Genomic DNA, 16,186 nt, shown 5'->3' with positions numbered 1-16,186 from the left:
CAATGTTGATCCATCTGCGGAGCATCTTTGGCGGGGAGAGGGACGCTGTACACTGTACGCTGCTAATTAAAAGGAAGAGAGGGATGAAGATGAAATCGAGGCTTTGTGGAACAATGTGCTATCAGAGGTGCGAGTCCACAGCAGATGGCTTGGGCTTACAGAAGGAGTGAAGGACACTGCAGCAGAAGTGTGATGGCACAGAGGGAAAAGAGGGGGAAATGAAGAGAGACAGGGATAGAGAAGGACGCCATGTTGGTCGTATTTCTTTGTCTGTTCTTTGTATGTAGATAAATACTGTATTTAAACAGCCAGAGAGCAGGAGTCAGTGTGCGTCTTAGCCTCCACAGTAGCTGAGGATATATATTTAATGAGCCTATAGACAGCACAAGGTCTATCTACAGTAACTGGTGATCCACCGTGGTTCAGTGAACCCACGGACTAATAGCGCAGACCCATCTGACATTTATTATTGCCAACAACTCCTGCCTGGCATCTTTATGCAGCACGGCACAACAGCAAAAACAACAAACATCAACAACCACCCAAACAGCTGCAGGGAGAGCCGCACATCCAGCAGTTTCCCTCCCGCTCTGCCTGCCTGTTCTGTTTGTGCTGCTGTGTTGTGAAGCCCAGGACCACCGCTGCATCCTCACATGCCTGAGCTGCCGTGGTGTTTTCAGAACCCAAATCTGCACCAGTTGATTGTAGCAAGTGAAGTCAGTTAAAAAGCATCTCTAATCATCCTCCACTCCAAGGGCTATTATCTCCCGAAAGAAAGCGAGGATGAAAGCCGGTTTGATGCGCTTATTTTCGACTGATGGCGGATATTCTGAAGAGGTACATCAGGGCTAGAAAGTTTAGTCTAGAATTGCTTTTGTGCTGCTTGGTCTCTTTCTTCATTTATCCTCCTCCCTTTATTGCTTTCTTTCTTTCATTTTCGTTCTCTCCTCTTGAATTTTGAGAAATGAGAGGACAAACATGATGATTTCAGCCTGTGGGGTAAACTGTGTCTGCCTGTGTTCTTCCTCAGTGGACACACTCCCTTGATGGTGACAGGGACCAATCTGGACGTGGTTCAGGAGCCCAGGATCCGAGTCAAGTACGCTGGCCGAGAGTCCGTCAATGTAAGAACCACTACGCTGTCTTAACCAAAGAGCTGGTACAGTGTTAACTCGCTGAATACACGCACTGCATACACATGCTGCAGAATTTACACTAACTAGGCCCTGCCTGACTCACAAATGCGGCTATACAAGCAAGCTAAGTGATGTTTAGCTTGGGTAGGAAAGTACTATCTCTCCTAACAGCCCCTCCAGCTTTCTACGCTTCCCAGTCGTCCCCGTCGTCTCAAGCTCTCCGACGAGCATCTGAATAATGCAGCCGGCAGTGAGAGTGGTCTGCATGCCGTATTTAATTAAGAGGTTACCCTACATTTTCTGGGGGCTAAATTTCAGCTCCGCTAAGCCCCGTTGTGTCTTACTGTCGCTCAAGTCGTGTTTTCGCAAAGATAAAGTTTTCAAAGTACTGTATATGCAGATATTTTGAAGTAATAGAGCAAACTGAGAAAAGCGGTGTGGGTGGGTCAGTGGGGGGATTGTTGGAGGTGTGCATGATCAGCGGCAAGAAGTCTCCTAATGGGTTTCAGTGGAAGATTAACTGTGGTCAGGAGTCTTTGGTCAGCATAAAGAGGCCTTGTATAATCAAAGTCTTGGCTGCGGGAAATCGTTACAAATTGTATTTGAGCCCCTGTCCTGGGGCTCCTTGTTTAATTAAGAGGATGGGATTTCCTCTCCGTGGTCTGGGGAAAGGTGGGGAGATCAGAGGAGAGGACTAAAGGGGAGGCGCTGGAGAGGAGGATGTGTGAAAGAACAGTGCTCCGTGCCGTGTGCACAGCGTACTGACACGACACAAACACGCGCTCTCACACAAGTAGTTCCCAACATTTTCCTCGTGACCCCTTAATGCAAAGCAATTACAAATAATTGTACAAAATGAGTGCAGTGTCTGTTGGGAGCGGGTCGATTGCTCGGCCTCTGGTGCTGTTCCAGACCAGCGGTTTTAGACGAACACATGCAACACCAGCTTTTTTTTCCTTAAATTTGATTAAAGTAATATTATGATACGCCACCAGTTTCACACAGTTCATTGAGATGCTCCCAAAGCATGAACCACACTTAAATTATTAATAATAACAGAATTATTAAATGATATTTAATGTTTGAATTTAGGCCAAAGACACACTGCACGCATGGAAATGCAAAATGTACCATAAAAACATCAAAATGTGCAAGTTACAGCTGGTTTTCCAGGATGTTCGAAAGGAAAGGCAGACATTACACATTGAAGGTAACCTGCCAACATTAGCTTAGTACCATTCAGTTGCATAGAGTTAGCGCTAATATTAAGTGTCATATTAGCTGACACCAGCGCTGTTGAGAGATTGCATCCATTTTTGTTTAGATTAAAACTAAAATTAGAGAAAAGTCCAAAAAACAGAATCCCAGAATTCAGATTTTCTCAATTCCAAGCCTGCTAATCATCTCCTGACCCCTGACAGTATTATCTAATAACTCTGTGTTGGGGTCCTGACCTCCAGCTGTGAACCACCGCTTTCAGATACATCCAGCAACATGACAAACACCCACTGCACATACACACTCATTCACATGTGTTTACTGTAGAGAGCAGTTGGCTCATGCTGCAAACAGTCACACACATTATACTGTGGTGTATACTGCAGCCACATAAATCTCATGCCTCATTTATAGAATCCGAGGACAGGTTGGTAAGTACGCTTGCATGCACGCACAAAAGCGTCCTCAATGCCATGTCTCGCTTGTAGAATTCTACACAGATTTGTCCCAACACGCCTCCTCCCCCCTCTGCAAGTCCAGCATCCCATCGCTGACATCAAGAGTCTAAAACTGGCCTTAAATGTCTGACTTGCTTAGCGAATGTTCCTTTACTAAAAATCAGAACTCTGCCCTGGGCTTTTTGTGCTGCACTGTTTCCTCACGGAAGGACAGTTCCCCTAAAAGGTCTCTGTGAATTCTGAAACCCCAGTAATTACAAGTAAAAGACAGATCTGTGGTGTTTTATGTTTGGAGAGGAGGAAGAAACACAGCGAGAGACTCCGGCAGACCTGGCGGAATGGGATTTGACTCGTGTGTGGGTGCCGCGCCGTCTGATTTGTCAGTTTCCAAGGCTTTGAAAGAGAGTTGTTCATCTCCACCTTGCCTCGTCTCTCCCAGCTTCCCACCTAGCGCCTCGCAAGAGGAGCCCGTGTCGCTGTCTTGATTGGCCCCACAGCCACAGAGAATGAATTCTATTAAATGCTAAGGTTACAATTACCCATCCTTCATCCCCTCTCCCCCTCCTCTACTTCTTTCCCCTTTTATCACTGGAGGAAGGCAAACAGCAGAGCAGCCTATAGCAATAAGAGCTGCTGTCTGTCAGCCAGCCTTCAAATGATCACCTGTCTCCCACTAAATTGCTTCTCTTCTCTCCCTCCCTTGTGTCACCTGCACAGATTCACAAAGAAACCGGCAGAGAGAGGAAAAAAAAAAAAAAGGACAATTTTCTTTGTGAAATGCTCTCTATCTGTCACCGGATTCACAGCTGAAACATTTATCATAATCTTGATTAAAGTTAAAAGGGTTATTTTCCAGCTCCAGAACATTTCCCCGTCCCAGAAAGATTTCATCTGCCGTATGTGCCGCACTTAAGACGCCGGGCTGAGTGTCAGGCTCGGCACATCAGGTGCGTGTGCAGCTGCTGCGGATCATAGAAAGCGTCGGGCATGTGTGTGCCCATCACGTCTGGGCCAATCAGGCTGATTGTCTGCTGCACTGAGCACTAGAGGCGCGCATCATTACCATGAGCAATCATAGTGGACACTCAGAACTTACAGTTTACACGTCCGTAATGATTTTGTATTCGAAGCTGTGTGCATGTGTCTTACAGCGGCCGACGTCTCAGCATCACGAGTGGCTCGTTGAATCATCGCGCCATCATGAGTGTCCACAGTCTGGAGGGCTGCGACTGTTTCCTCTTTGACGTCTCTGTTTTGTAGCTTCTGTGTTGACTTTAAGGGAAGAAAAGCCACTTGTTAGCGCACACAGCCGTGCTTACGGAAGATGTTTGAAATTAGTCACACCCTCATCACAAGACATCCAGCGGATGATTTTCCACACATCTTCGGGGGAAATTAAACTACTGGCTCTGGCTCCGCACGAGCAAACACCACGTGGATCATTTATGGATGGATCTGAGCTGAAGTTAGAATTAATGCCAGTATTAGCAGTTGGCTGGAACAGCAGGCAGGCAGGCAGGAAAATAGACACAGTGTAGGAGTAACAAAGTACAGGAACAGCGAATGACTAGCTATCGAATGTTATCCCTCGGATGACCTTTGGCTCCGTGACCCTTCGCATTTCTCCTACGCACAACTCCGCAGCCAGTCCATCTTATCCTTGCTTCCTCTCTCACTCTCTCCCTCTGCCTCTCTCACTACTTCCCTGGCCAGAGACCTTTGAATGCTTGAGTGGGCTGTAGCTGCACAGTAGATCATGGTAATGTATTCAGCCAGAGGGGCTGGAGTGTTACTGCCTTAAAACACCCTGGCTCTGTCCAACACTAGAGAAAGAAGACAGATGAGGCCAAGATTCCAATTATTTCCTCTATCTGTTGACCTCAATTCACTTTATCAATGCTGAACAATGTGTGGCTTCTTTCTCCATGTGGCCTAAAGGACTGGATGTACTATGGTGTACTTTATTTTTGGCGATATACAGGGTTTTGTTTTCACTGTGAAGTAGATGAAGCGGTCAAAACAAGTCCAGTAATCCATATAGATCGTTTTGCAGTGTAAACAGAAAGCAGTATACATTCATAAAAAAGTACTTAATATCCATCTATTGAGAGGCAGAAGTCATACAAAGAGTGTTTTGAAATACAGCCATTTATTGCCCCCTGACCCCCCCACCCCCCCGCACAGAGGAACCCAAATACCCCGTTTTCTTTATCAAATCCCACAATGCCCCATTTCCCCGTCACTGTTTACCCTCTCATTGCTTTGGATTTCCACCACACGTCACACTCGCTGCCGCGCCGCCTCGGAAACTTCATACACGATAGCAGCAGTTTTCCATCCTGACAGGATTCAGCGAAGGAAAGGATTTATTTGAGGGGAAAAAAAAACGAGTAAGAAGAGAGAAAGTGAGGACAGTGTAGAAGAAAAAAAAAAAAAAAACAGTATCCATCTCCGGCAGAACAGATGGTAGTCAGAGCCGTAGTTGACTTGCAAATGCCTCGCTGTTCCAACGTGACAGTCACGAGGGTGCTGCCGGAGCATCTGGGCCTGTCTGTGGAACATGTCATCATGCCAACAGGAAGAAAGCAGCATGTATCAAACTTAACGTGAACTCTTTTATCCATTAAACCTTCAATTCCCATGTACCGCTGTGGAGAACACGCCGCGTGAGTGGGTACAAGAGATTCATGGGATCTTTGCCGACTGTAATGTGAATTATGGCAAACAGAAAACATTCATTAATAAATTATCCACTAGCTTATCTACAAAGCATTGAGTCAGCGCTGATCAATGCTATCACACGTTGTTTAAGTAGCTGTTATGTTGTTGTGAGTACGTACTGCGTGGCTTTAGTTTCGTTTTTAGGACAACGCTGCTCAAGTTGTGTTAGTCACCTCTGACTCACGGCGAAGTGACGCCCATGCACACACGCACCCTAAACTTGGTGAAAGTATGTCAGGAGTCCTATCTGCTTGTGCTATCTATTTTTAAAAGGGCTTATCTCCTCGCTCTTTTCATGCGCCGCCACTGTAGCTTGTAAAGTGTGAATTCTAAAGAAATATGTCACAAGACCAAGGAAGTGCTAGGAGCATTCAGGCCTTGCAGAGCAGCTGCAGGCTGGCGGAGCTGCACTGCAGTATATGCTGCTGCTGCTGCTGCTGCTGCTGCTGCTGCTGGCGGTTGTGATGTTGGAATCGTGTTTCTTTAACTCGTGAGCCTGGAGTGTGCAAAAAGCACGTAGAGCTGATTCGTCAATGAATTCAGCCGATCACAGAGCCGTTTTTATTGTTTTCTGATATTTAATAAGCCAAACAAGTTCAATTAATTACTCATTAAAATAATTGGTAGTTGCAGCCTAAAGTCACACACTCAGTATTCCCAAGTTCTTGAATCAGAATTTTAGATCTAATGCTCTACATGACGAAAACACTCACCGGTAGCAGGGATACGTCCTGCAGCAGGGCGCCAGGCGGCCCGCCGACCATCTTCTGATTCTCGTGAAAATGAATTGATTCACACTGGGAATTTTTTGTGCGTTTATTCCAGTTAGTCAGGGCTGTGCAGAGGGGCAGATATGCCAGCTCCATGGGACGAATGAAGCCAGGGATGCTCAACTTGCTTTGCCCGGGGCCACTTTTGCCACATGACAGGACGCCTGAGGCCAGTTCATAAACAAACATTAATAATATTTATCAGATAAAATGAATAAACAAAGTCCCCTAACTTACTTTGGGATGTTCAAATGAACTTACTTATTCACTAAATGAAGCTGATACGAGGATTGACACGAGGCTGAGATGACAGCTGGATCAGACGTCTTACTACATCTAATATCTGCATTTTAAACGCTGCGGTTACATTTGAAAGAGTTCATCCAACAGTAAACATTCGAGTCACATGATGGAAGAGGTTCCCACTATCATGATCACCTGTCACCAGTCAACCTGTTTACCTGTGGAATGATCCAAACAGGTGTTTTTGGAGCGTTCCACATCTTTGCCAGTCTTTAGTTGTTCCTGTCCCAACGTGTTTGAAACGTGCTGCTGCATCAGATTCAGAATCAGCAGATATTTACAAAAGCCAATGAAGCTGATGGGGTCAAATTTTACATGTATTGTCTTTGTACTGTTTTCAATTGAGTATACGTCAAAACAGGATTAGCAGGATATCACATTTTGTCTTATTATGTTTCACACAGCGTCTCAATGTTTTTGGAATCAGGACTTTTTAAAGTCTTTAAATGTGATCAAAGCATCTACAACTAAAATGCAGTTGCAGCTCTTAAATGCAGTAAAATATCTGATTTATCCATCATATAGGCCTAGTGTGCCAAATTAATTTAGTTAAAAGGTTAATAAGGAAGGTGAGTTATGGGCCTTTTAATGTTTATTCCTTTTATCTGATAAATATTAGTGTTTGTTCCTAAACCAGCCGCCTGTCACTTTGCAAAAGTGGCCCCTGGGCAAAGCAAGCCTGCTCTATATTCTGTGTCCAAGAGAAAAGTAAATAAGGAGACCGGACCCTCCCTCCACCCATGCAGCCACACTCCCGAAACTCACCTTGCACCATGCTGGCAAAATACAATTGGTGTGGCCTACACAGAATGAGTTTGCATCGATCTCCTCTGGCTTGCTCCCGAGCAGCAGACAACAGGTAGGAGGCGTGGTAGTCGCTAGCGTTCACCGGCTTTGATGATATTTACCTCTAATTAAGTTTCTTCCCCAGAGAGAGAGCTGGGAGGGAGTGAAAGGAGATAAAAACCTCTCTGAGCAGAGTGCTGTGCAGCAATCAATCCTCTCTCGCCTTCCCTCTAGAGCTGAGCCGGCGAGGATGGATGGAAGACAGGTCTCTCATCTGGGAAAACTGGAGAGAAGTAATAAAAGAGCCATAGCTCAACCTCTACCTGAGGAGATAGAGGAGCGTTGCCTCCATCCTTTGTGGTTGTTGTCCTCCAGTGTTTTTCAGTGAAGCAGCAGCAGCAATTTATTTTCGATTTTATGGAGGCTTCCTCTCCAATAAAGATGGATTTAATGACGGACAGTAAATCCTTTTCTCTGAAAAGAATGAGGATTTTATAGGCCAATTATTAGGCCGCAGAGCTCCCTGCAGGGTTCATGTTAATACCAGAGCGTTTCAGTTAAGATCACACTTAAGGTTATAACAAACAGAAGGGCTTTGCAGCAGATCAGCTTGAAACTTTTGTGCTGGATGTTTTATTTTGGAGGCAGACGACGGGAAAACCGAACCCTCTGTCTCTGTTTATCCTCGATGACTGAACCGCATCTTGTTTGATTTCATAGCATGATGTGCAGAGTGCATCCCCAGCAGCATCTCAGAAAGTGGATTTTCTCCCTGACACGTTTTTCCTCCTGTCTTTATTCATCCTCCCCAGGTGTGTAAAGTGTTGAACACCACCAGCATGAGCTGCTTCGCTCCCTCCCTGATGGCAGAGTACCATCCGAGTTTGGACACGGTGAAGCACGCCGACGAGTTCGGCTTCATCTTTAACAACGTCCAGGCGCTGCTGGTCTACAACAACACCAACCTCCTCTACTACCCAAACCCTTACTTTGAGCCCCTCAGCACCACCGGCGTCCTGGAGCAAAAACCAGGCTCACCCATCATTCTAAAGGTAGAGGAAGTCTAGATTAATGTGCATTTAAATCAACACATTTAGCACAGTCTCCTCTTCTAGCTCCATCATGGTTGCTTTCTCTGGATATCATCATTATGTGATTTTTTTTTCAGGTTTCAATAAGTCTTGCAGCTCAAAATTGAGGAATATATTTAATTTTTTTTGTCCAGATTGCCAGCTGTTCCCACTTATGGCCACTGTGAAGTGTATCGCCTTGTTTGATCTCAGTATGGAGTCATATTTGGCCGCAGCTGTGCCCAAACCTTGGGATCTAATTTACAGTGTATTTAGGGCACATATTGGCTTTTTGGGTTTGTAAAATTGTCTGATCTTCATTGAGCCATGTGTTTGAGGTTCTCCTCTTAATTTCGCACCCTGCTGTCCATCTCCACACACCCACAGGGCAGAAACCTGGTTCCCCCGGCGTCAGGAGGGGTGAAGCTTAACTACACCGTGTTGATAGGAGAGACTCCCTGCTCTGTCACCGTGTCTGAGAGCCAGCTGCTGTGTGAGCCGCCCAACCTCACCGGACAATACAAAGTCATGGTCAGTACGGGCAATGGCCTGTCTGTGCTTGTGTGTGTTGTTACTGTCTATCTTCCCAACTTCCTCTCCCACTCTGTTTCCATCTACCCTGTATTTGTGATTTCTTCTCATAATAGTTGGCCTCTAAGCTCCATTATTCGTGCTCTCATCATTGTTCATTCAGCTGAAGGAAACAGGTCAAAGGGAGAGCAGCATGACTGTGCTCTAGCTGTCAAAAGGTTCTGCCAGAATCCACTGCAATTATTTTTAGTTGCCTGCCCGCTTATTGAGTGCAAGCCCCGGACTATTTCCCTCTCAACGTTGGCGTGTAGGTGGCCGCATGTGTTTCCGCTCAGCATCAGTTTCAGCACACAATATTTACCTGTGTTTTGGCAGGATTTGTGAGACCTGGCGTATGCACTGCTGTGTATCAGATATCATGTGATACAGATTTGGTGATTGGATTTTGTCAAAACATTAGATGATACCAAGCTTCTAAACTGCACCGATTTAAGATGAACTGTGATGATGTGTGTTTGCGTCCCTGCACAGGTTCAGGTGGGCGGTCTCCACGTCTCTCCTGGCGCGGTCCACATCATGTCCGACAGCCTGCTGACCCTCCCGGCCATCGTCAGCATCGCTGCCGGCGGAGGCCTCCTCCTCATCATCGTCATCCTCGTCCTCATCGCCTACAAGCGAAAGTCGCGTGAAAATGACCTCACCCTCAAGCGCTTGCAGATGCAAATGGACAACCTGGAGTCACGAGTTGCCCTGGAGTGCAAAGAGGGTTAGTATTTTGAATATTATGGTCAGCAGACCGAGTGCAGCCTATTGTTAGACTTCAAATTGCAGGGTGATTACTGTATGAGTCTGCTTTGCTTGGAATATCACATTTGCAGCCAGTAATTTTAGAGGCTGCTCTGTCACTCATGTAGTTAAATGGGGTTAGTGAATGCATTTCACATGTGCAGACTGTAATCACATAACAGGCATAAATATGGATTTGTGCATGTAGTACAGTAAGTAAATAACTGGTGATCTGTGTGCGTTAAATAATGCAGCAAAGATTTCTCCAAATCTGGGTCAGTGAGTCGTCCTGGCTGAACTGTATATCACAACACATAGATTAAGGCAGTTAACCCTGCATGTGACCCCTCTCGTCACGCAGTGAGTCCTTGCAGTTCTCTCTAGTTTGCATGCTGGGTACACGCTCGCGCACAAACTGACACTTGAATACAGAGTTTCTCATTAGAGTAACCCCAACCTCCTCCCAGCGAGAAACACATTATGCTTAATACATTTTATTATAGTCTTAACTGGAGGGGTAATTCCACGCTTATCTTTTTGTGCAGTGTGTGTGTGTGTGTGTGTGTGTGTGTGTGTGTGTGTGTGTGTGTCTTTACACCTGCGTCTGGTTGAGTATGTGTTTGCACGCGTGTCTTTCGGTCCCACTAAAGTGAACAACGAATGCCGTTAAGCGCCTCATCCCAACGAGTCGCTGCTACAGTACGGCGCACACAGCTGCTTTGAAACTCAATTCTCCCTTGTGGTTCAGGGTTAAGCGAGGGCGCAGTTGTCCATTTGACCTTTGACCTCCTACCCAGTGGGAGGACTTCAGATAACCTCAGGCTGACCTCCGGATAACACCGCAAACAGCTGATCACCAAGACCGCTCTGTGTTTCACACTGAGTTTAATATGGATGCTTTCAGACAGACACTGCTGATTGGCCCCTGGTGTCATCATCGCGGTCATTAAAACCAATCACTGAGAGGGCAACATTGAGGTTTATGTTTGACATTGTCAGTCAGGGGGTTTCATCAGCCAGAGAGCACCTTATTATTTATCCCCTCCAGCCACCTGATCAGTTTTCACAGTGTTTTTGTGCAGTTAAAAAAAAAAAAAAGATCCTATTGCAGCAAACTTCCAGAATGGTCAAATGACAGACAGACAGACGGACAGACAGACGGACAGATAGACAGAGCAAGCAAACAGGGGGAATCAGTCACACACAGGCAGCCCTGGGAAAGTAGAAGATTAATGTTTTAACCATTAGCAGTGGCCAGGAGTGTAGTGCCCCGCGGGGTGGATTTGGAAGGGTACCTGGGTTCCTCCTTATGAGTACATTCACCCCATGTGTGCCTGTGAGCCCGTGTGCTGGCGTGTAAACCCAGGAGTCGCCAGGGGGCCGGGGGCCAGGAGGTGAGGGCTAAGACGGGTTGGAGACGGCGTTTTTAGGGGACTGCTGCTGCTCCTGTGATAGGCTGCAGACGGGGGAGCCTCCCCAAGGGCGGCGAGGCAGCTCAACAGAGCCGTGGGCCTGAACAGGAGTCAGTCAGGATGGAGCCAATTAACTGGCGCTCACCTGCAGCCTCACACTGAGATGACACACACTCTTTGGGGCCTTAGCTACAGCCAATTTACTGGCTGCTAGATAAAAATGAGCGAGAAAGGGAGGTGTGTGTGTGTGCGAGAGAGAGGTCTGCCTTTTTTTAAGGGAGGGATGTGAAATATTGAGTTTCTCTGACATGAAGTCTATCTTGGGCTTTAACTGTCAGCTTCATCATAACGATGGTAAACACCGTGAAGATGAGAGGGATTCACATATTTGGTCCTCGGGGATTAAAGGATGGTTTTACTCTTACGCTGTATGTCTCAAGTATTCCCTCCAACCAGTCTCTTTCTTGTCTCTCTTCTGTCCCAGCCTTTGCCGAGCTGCAGACTGACATCAATGAGCTGACCAGCGACCTGGACAGAGCTGGCATCCCCCATCTGGACTACAGGACATACGCAATGAGGGTCCTCTTCCCCGGCATTGAGGATCATCCTGTCCTCAGAGAACTGGAGGTAACAAGAGACAGACGGAGAGCAAGAAAGAGGGAGGCTAGAAGGAAGATGACTGAGACGTAAATGCAGCAAACGCGATAGGAAAGGGCAAGAAAAAGTCAGAAAGAGAGATGGGGAGAGAGCAGCAGAGTGTGTCTGCCCTCACCGCTCTCCCTGCAGGGTAACCTCCATAAGCAGCAAAGTGCTCGAGGGGGAAAGGATACCAGTGTGCCTCTTATCCTTTCTACCCTCTGGTCTCACACACATATAACCCGTCATGCTGAGCAGCATGCACACACGTATATGCGCCTCACATGCAAGCCCCCTCATGGAAAACAGGGTCCCAGCACATGGCTATTTCATCCACCAGCGGCTGCAGTATGAGGGGTAATGAACTGAGTAATTCCCAATCCTCAGGCAGGACTGTGGGTTCCTCCATCGGGGGGGAAAAACTGGCTGGTTAACACTTTTCACTCCTCTTCATGGGGCCAGAGTGGTGCTTGGGAATGAGTTTATTTTATGTGGAACACACAGAGTGGAGTCCGGAGGATGAAACTATCAGGGATGAAGAGATTCATCACGATAGAGGTGTTTGTCGGTTGTGGAGGATGGGATTGGTTTAGCAGGCCCGGTTAGGTAGAAGGGTGTTGCTTCAGATCAGACTAGCTCTGCAGGCCAGAGGTCACGTCTTAGCACTGTGATGTTCAGTAAGCTGCATAAGGTAGACATTTTGTGTGGCGGGTTTTTCTATCAGAAGGACCCAAATTGGATATCTAAACTTTTAGAGAGAATGACCTGTACTCAAAAACAAAGTGAGTTTTGTCACTTTGGGATTGTCTTACCCTGGCAAGTTATTTGACATTTGATTTGAAAGAGAAATGGCAGCTAACTCGGGGTACAATGCTTTTTAACAGACGCAGGTCAATAATTGATTAAGATCTTCTCAGTTACTCACCATGAGTGGGAACTTCTGTCTGCCTGGAGTGAAACATGAGTGAGGCTTTTGGTGCCTTTGGAAAAATCTTTATTCTGTGTGAGACAAGGTCAAGATGAAAGTGGAAGAGCAACAGTCCTTTTCAAACTCATTCAGCTCATCACTGTTGATTCAGCAGCAGGTTTAATAAGAAAATAATAAATGGGAGATAGAGATGTAGAGCAGTGACCAGCAGCACAGCAACCCGGAGACACAGCGCCTCAAATACAGAAACACAGGAAACGCAGTCTGTTAGAGTTTTATTAGTAAATTATTACCTGACTTTACTATTTCAGTTAGTGCTGGAAACTAACAGGCTTTGCTCTCCTGCCTCCTCCGTCCAGGTCTCAGGGAACGGCCAGCAGAACGTGGAGAAGGCCCTGAAGCTTTTTGGCCAGCTCATCAACAACAAAGTGTTCCTGCTCACCTTCATCCGAACGCTGGAAATGCAGCGCTCTTTCTCCATGAGGGACCGCGGCAACGTGGCCTCGCTCATCATGACGGCCCTGCAGGGGCGCCTGGAGTACGCCACCGACGTCCTCAAACACCTGCTGTCGGACCTCATCGACCGCAACCTGGAGAGCAAGAACCACCCCAAGCTGCTGCTGCGCAGGTAACGCAGCACACGTTAAGACTAACGCGCTGATGTTAGGACTCGGCTCAGCTGGTGCCACTAAATTTAAAAGTATTAGTTAAGATTTGCAGATTTACAGTAAAGGTCTACAAAGAAAAACTTGCTAACTAATGATATTGACGCTATTGCTCCTTTTTTGACGTTGAAGTGATTAAAAAGAAGAGAAAAAAAGGAATTAACATAAAGTAATGGAATCAAACTTATTATACACAATCTTTGTGTGTAATTTGAGGATTGAGGATTAAGAAATCCCTTAATCCTCAGTAACACAGTGCGATCTACAATGCTGTTTCAGTCGCTTGATTTGATTAGTGTCAGTCAGAAGGATACTGTATGTGCATTCATACGTGATCCTGTGCCCAGAGGATAGTCACGCACATGCTGAAGACCCAGTCCTCATTGAAAAACGTGTAAAGAAGCGCGAGGCTGTAGGTGGATGTTGATACATATAGACAGATGAGTGGGGATTGATCCGGAGCTGTATGTTCTTCCCTCTCTCACTCGTGGGTGGATGCATTCTGATTGTCCCCTGTGTTCTGATGTAGACGCTTCGCAGTGAGCGAGGCTTGTAATGAGTACTACAGTACATCTAGAGTATGCTGACATAAACGCCACGCGCTGCTCACATCATGAGAAACCTCTGAGTTCTATGCATAATTCTGTATTCTCTCTCGCACGCTGTCTCTCCCCTGGTCTCTCTCAATGCAAATGTCAGTCTCACTTATCCTCCAGACTCGGGCTCCTTATAAAACATTCAGTAGCGGTTCAACTTAGCTGTTTTTTTTTTCCTCTCTGTGTCTCCAGTGTACATTGTTTTCCGGGGGAGTTGGGGTGATGTGCTGAAACTTTAAACACCTGCTAAGTCCTTGCCCAAGTGTCCTCAGTTGCTTTGGTGGCTCTAAACAGGTTTAAGGGCTGACAATGCTCAGCTCAGAAGATGCAGACCGAACAAAGCAGCGTCCTGTGAGCAGGCTCTCCGAAAGCCTGGATGCTCTATGCTGCTGTACGGATGTTAATGTTCCCCCAGTGTCCGTCCATCCATTAACTATACCTGCTTATCCTTTGGACGGCTGTGGAACACCTGACATTGGACGAGAGACGGGACAGGACAAGCCACCTGCCAATCACAGGGCTGACACACAGATACAGACAACCATTCACACTCACATTCACTCCATGAGTAATTCATATTGGGACTGAACGGTTCGTTATCGTCATAGGAGCCGATACTGACGTGATTTACTTATCAGATGTTGGACCGACAATACTAATCCAGCTTTCATTTGTAGTGAACTTATTTGTTGGGGTGTTTTAAAAGTGTAGATGTTTATTTCTTGACAGTTTTTCTTTTGCATAGATTCACTTTGAAAGCCGTGTGAAGGAGCTGTCAGCTTGCCGTTGCACTCTTTCAAATTCTCTTTCCACTTTTGACCTCATGTATGGTGGTTAATAGTAGCAGCTAATGCATTGCCGTGCACTTGATTTGTTAGTTTTTCAGAACATTAAAGGAGTTGTCATAGCTATTTGCACTCCCACACTAGTTTGTATATGCAGCCTGCTTAACCCGCAGTTCGACGAAATTGCTTTGGAAAGCATTTAAATTGAATGCGTTGCTGTATATGTTTTGCTCTTGTAACAAGAAGTGCTATGCGCTACAGCCTCATGTCACCTAAAACATAATACCAACAACAATAACAAAAGTGAAAAGAGCTCTGTATGAGGACATGAGGCATCAGGAGATCAGAAGTGAAAAAAGTGCATCTCTAATTCCAAGTCCTGCACACAGAAAGACCCCGGCCAGCAGAAGCCCCATCGCTAACCGCTGCACCACCGTCCCACCCTCCCTCCCTTAGTGTATCTACGTATTTGAAGAACCCGCATTAATAGTCAGAGTACATAACCACCAGACAGAAAAGACACAGAAGCAAACAGAGAAAGAGGCCGAAAGACAGAGAAGTGGACTCAAGTGACACGGCATCAAATGGGCCTGGATTAAGCTGTTATTTCTCATGACAGCAGGGCCCCGCGTCACCTCTAAGTTTTCATTATCCACTCCTATTAGGAGCACAGTGGTGCGTAATCCTCGGGTCCTGCCGCTGCAGCCTGGAGGGCTAAACGTCCTATAGTTTTTACATTTCACTCCCCGTTTTCCTGAAGAATTTAAGGGATTATCGATTTGACATGGCTCTTTGCTGTTGTTGTCTTCCTCATCGCCTATTTAGAGAGAAAGCCGACAGTCAAGCCAGCCGGCTGACACACACACACACACACACACACACACTCGTGTCTGCAGCGATAGTCAAATTGAGCACGTCTGGAAGCAGTAATTGTGTTGATGCAGGGCGTACAGAGAGGCTGCTGGGCTCCGCTTTGTTGCCGTTTTCACATGCAGTTGTCTTTTCTGTCAGCTCTCCTCAGTCCATTATCACATATAATAGGATAGTGAAATGATTATGTTGGCTGAGACATCCATATGTTTTCCGGTATCAATGAATTAGCAGCATGCAAACAGATCCCTGTGCTTTTTTAGGTGTCCAAGTGTGTCAGCTTACATGCGTCTGTGTGCGTGTTGTGTGTGCTCTCCCAATGTTCTGGTGCGGTGAATAAAGCTGTGCTGGCTATACTGGAATCCAGTGTGCTTTCAGTAGATTTCTAGTCGTAGGGGTCACTCTGATGTTGTTTTAAATGAATTATTAGTGAGCTTACAGTCTCTGGTCCAAGTTTACATGGATACAGGAGAGAGCCAACATACAGGCCGCCCCTCCAGGTCAGCCAGCCCTCT

At 46.3% G+C, this 16,186-nt stretch overlaps 1 protein-coding gene across 1 annotated transcript in view; it reads left to right on the top strand.

The window, feature by feature from the left end:
* Positions 1 to 16,186, top strand: part of plxna2 (plexin A2) — a 164,475-nt gene that overhangs the window by 125,122 nt on the left and 23,167 nt on the right. Inside the window, 6 exon segments of the mRNA XM_076742075.1 lie at positions 1,031 to 1,124; positions 8,205 to 8,444; positions 8,850 to 8,993; positions 9,525 to 9,759; positions 11,676 to 11,818; positions 13,115 to 13,383. Coding sequence (XP_076598190.1) covers positions 1,031 to 1,124; positions 8,205 to 8,444; positions 8,850 to 8,993; positions 9,525 to 9,759; positions 11,676 to 11,818; positions 13,115 to 13,383 — 1,125 coding nt within the window.

The sequence above is a fragment of the Chaetodon auriga genome, chromosome 10, assembly GCF_051107435.1.
Source record: "Chaetodon auriga isolate fChaAug3 chromosome 10, fChaAug3.hap1, whole genome shotgun sequence".
Classification (NCBI taxonomy): Eukaryota; Metazoa; Chordata; class Actinopteri; order Chaetodontiformes; family Chaetodontidae; genus Chaetodon; species Chaetodon auriga.
The sequence above is the reverse complement of the archived record's forward strand: the minus strand, read 5'-3'. Positions and strand labels throughout refer to the sequence as shown.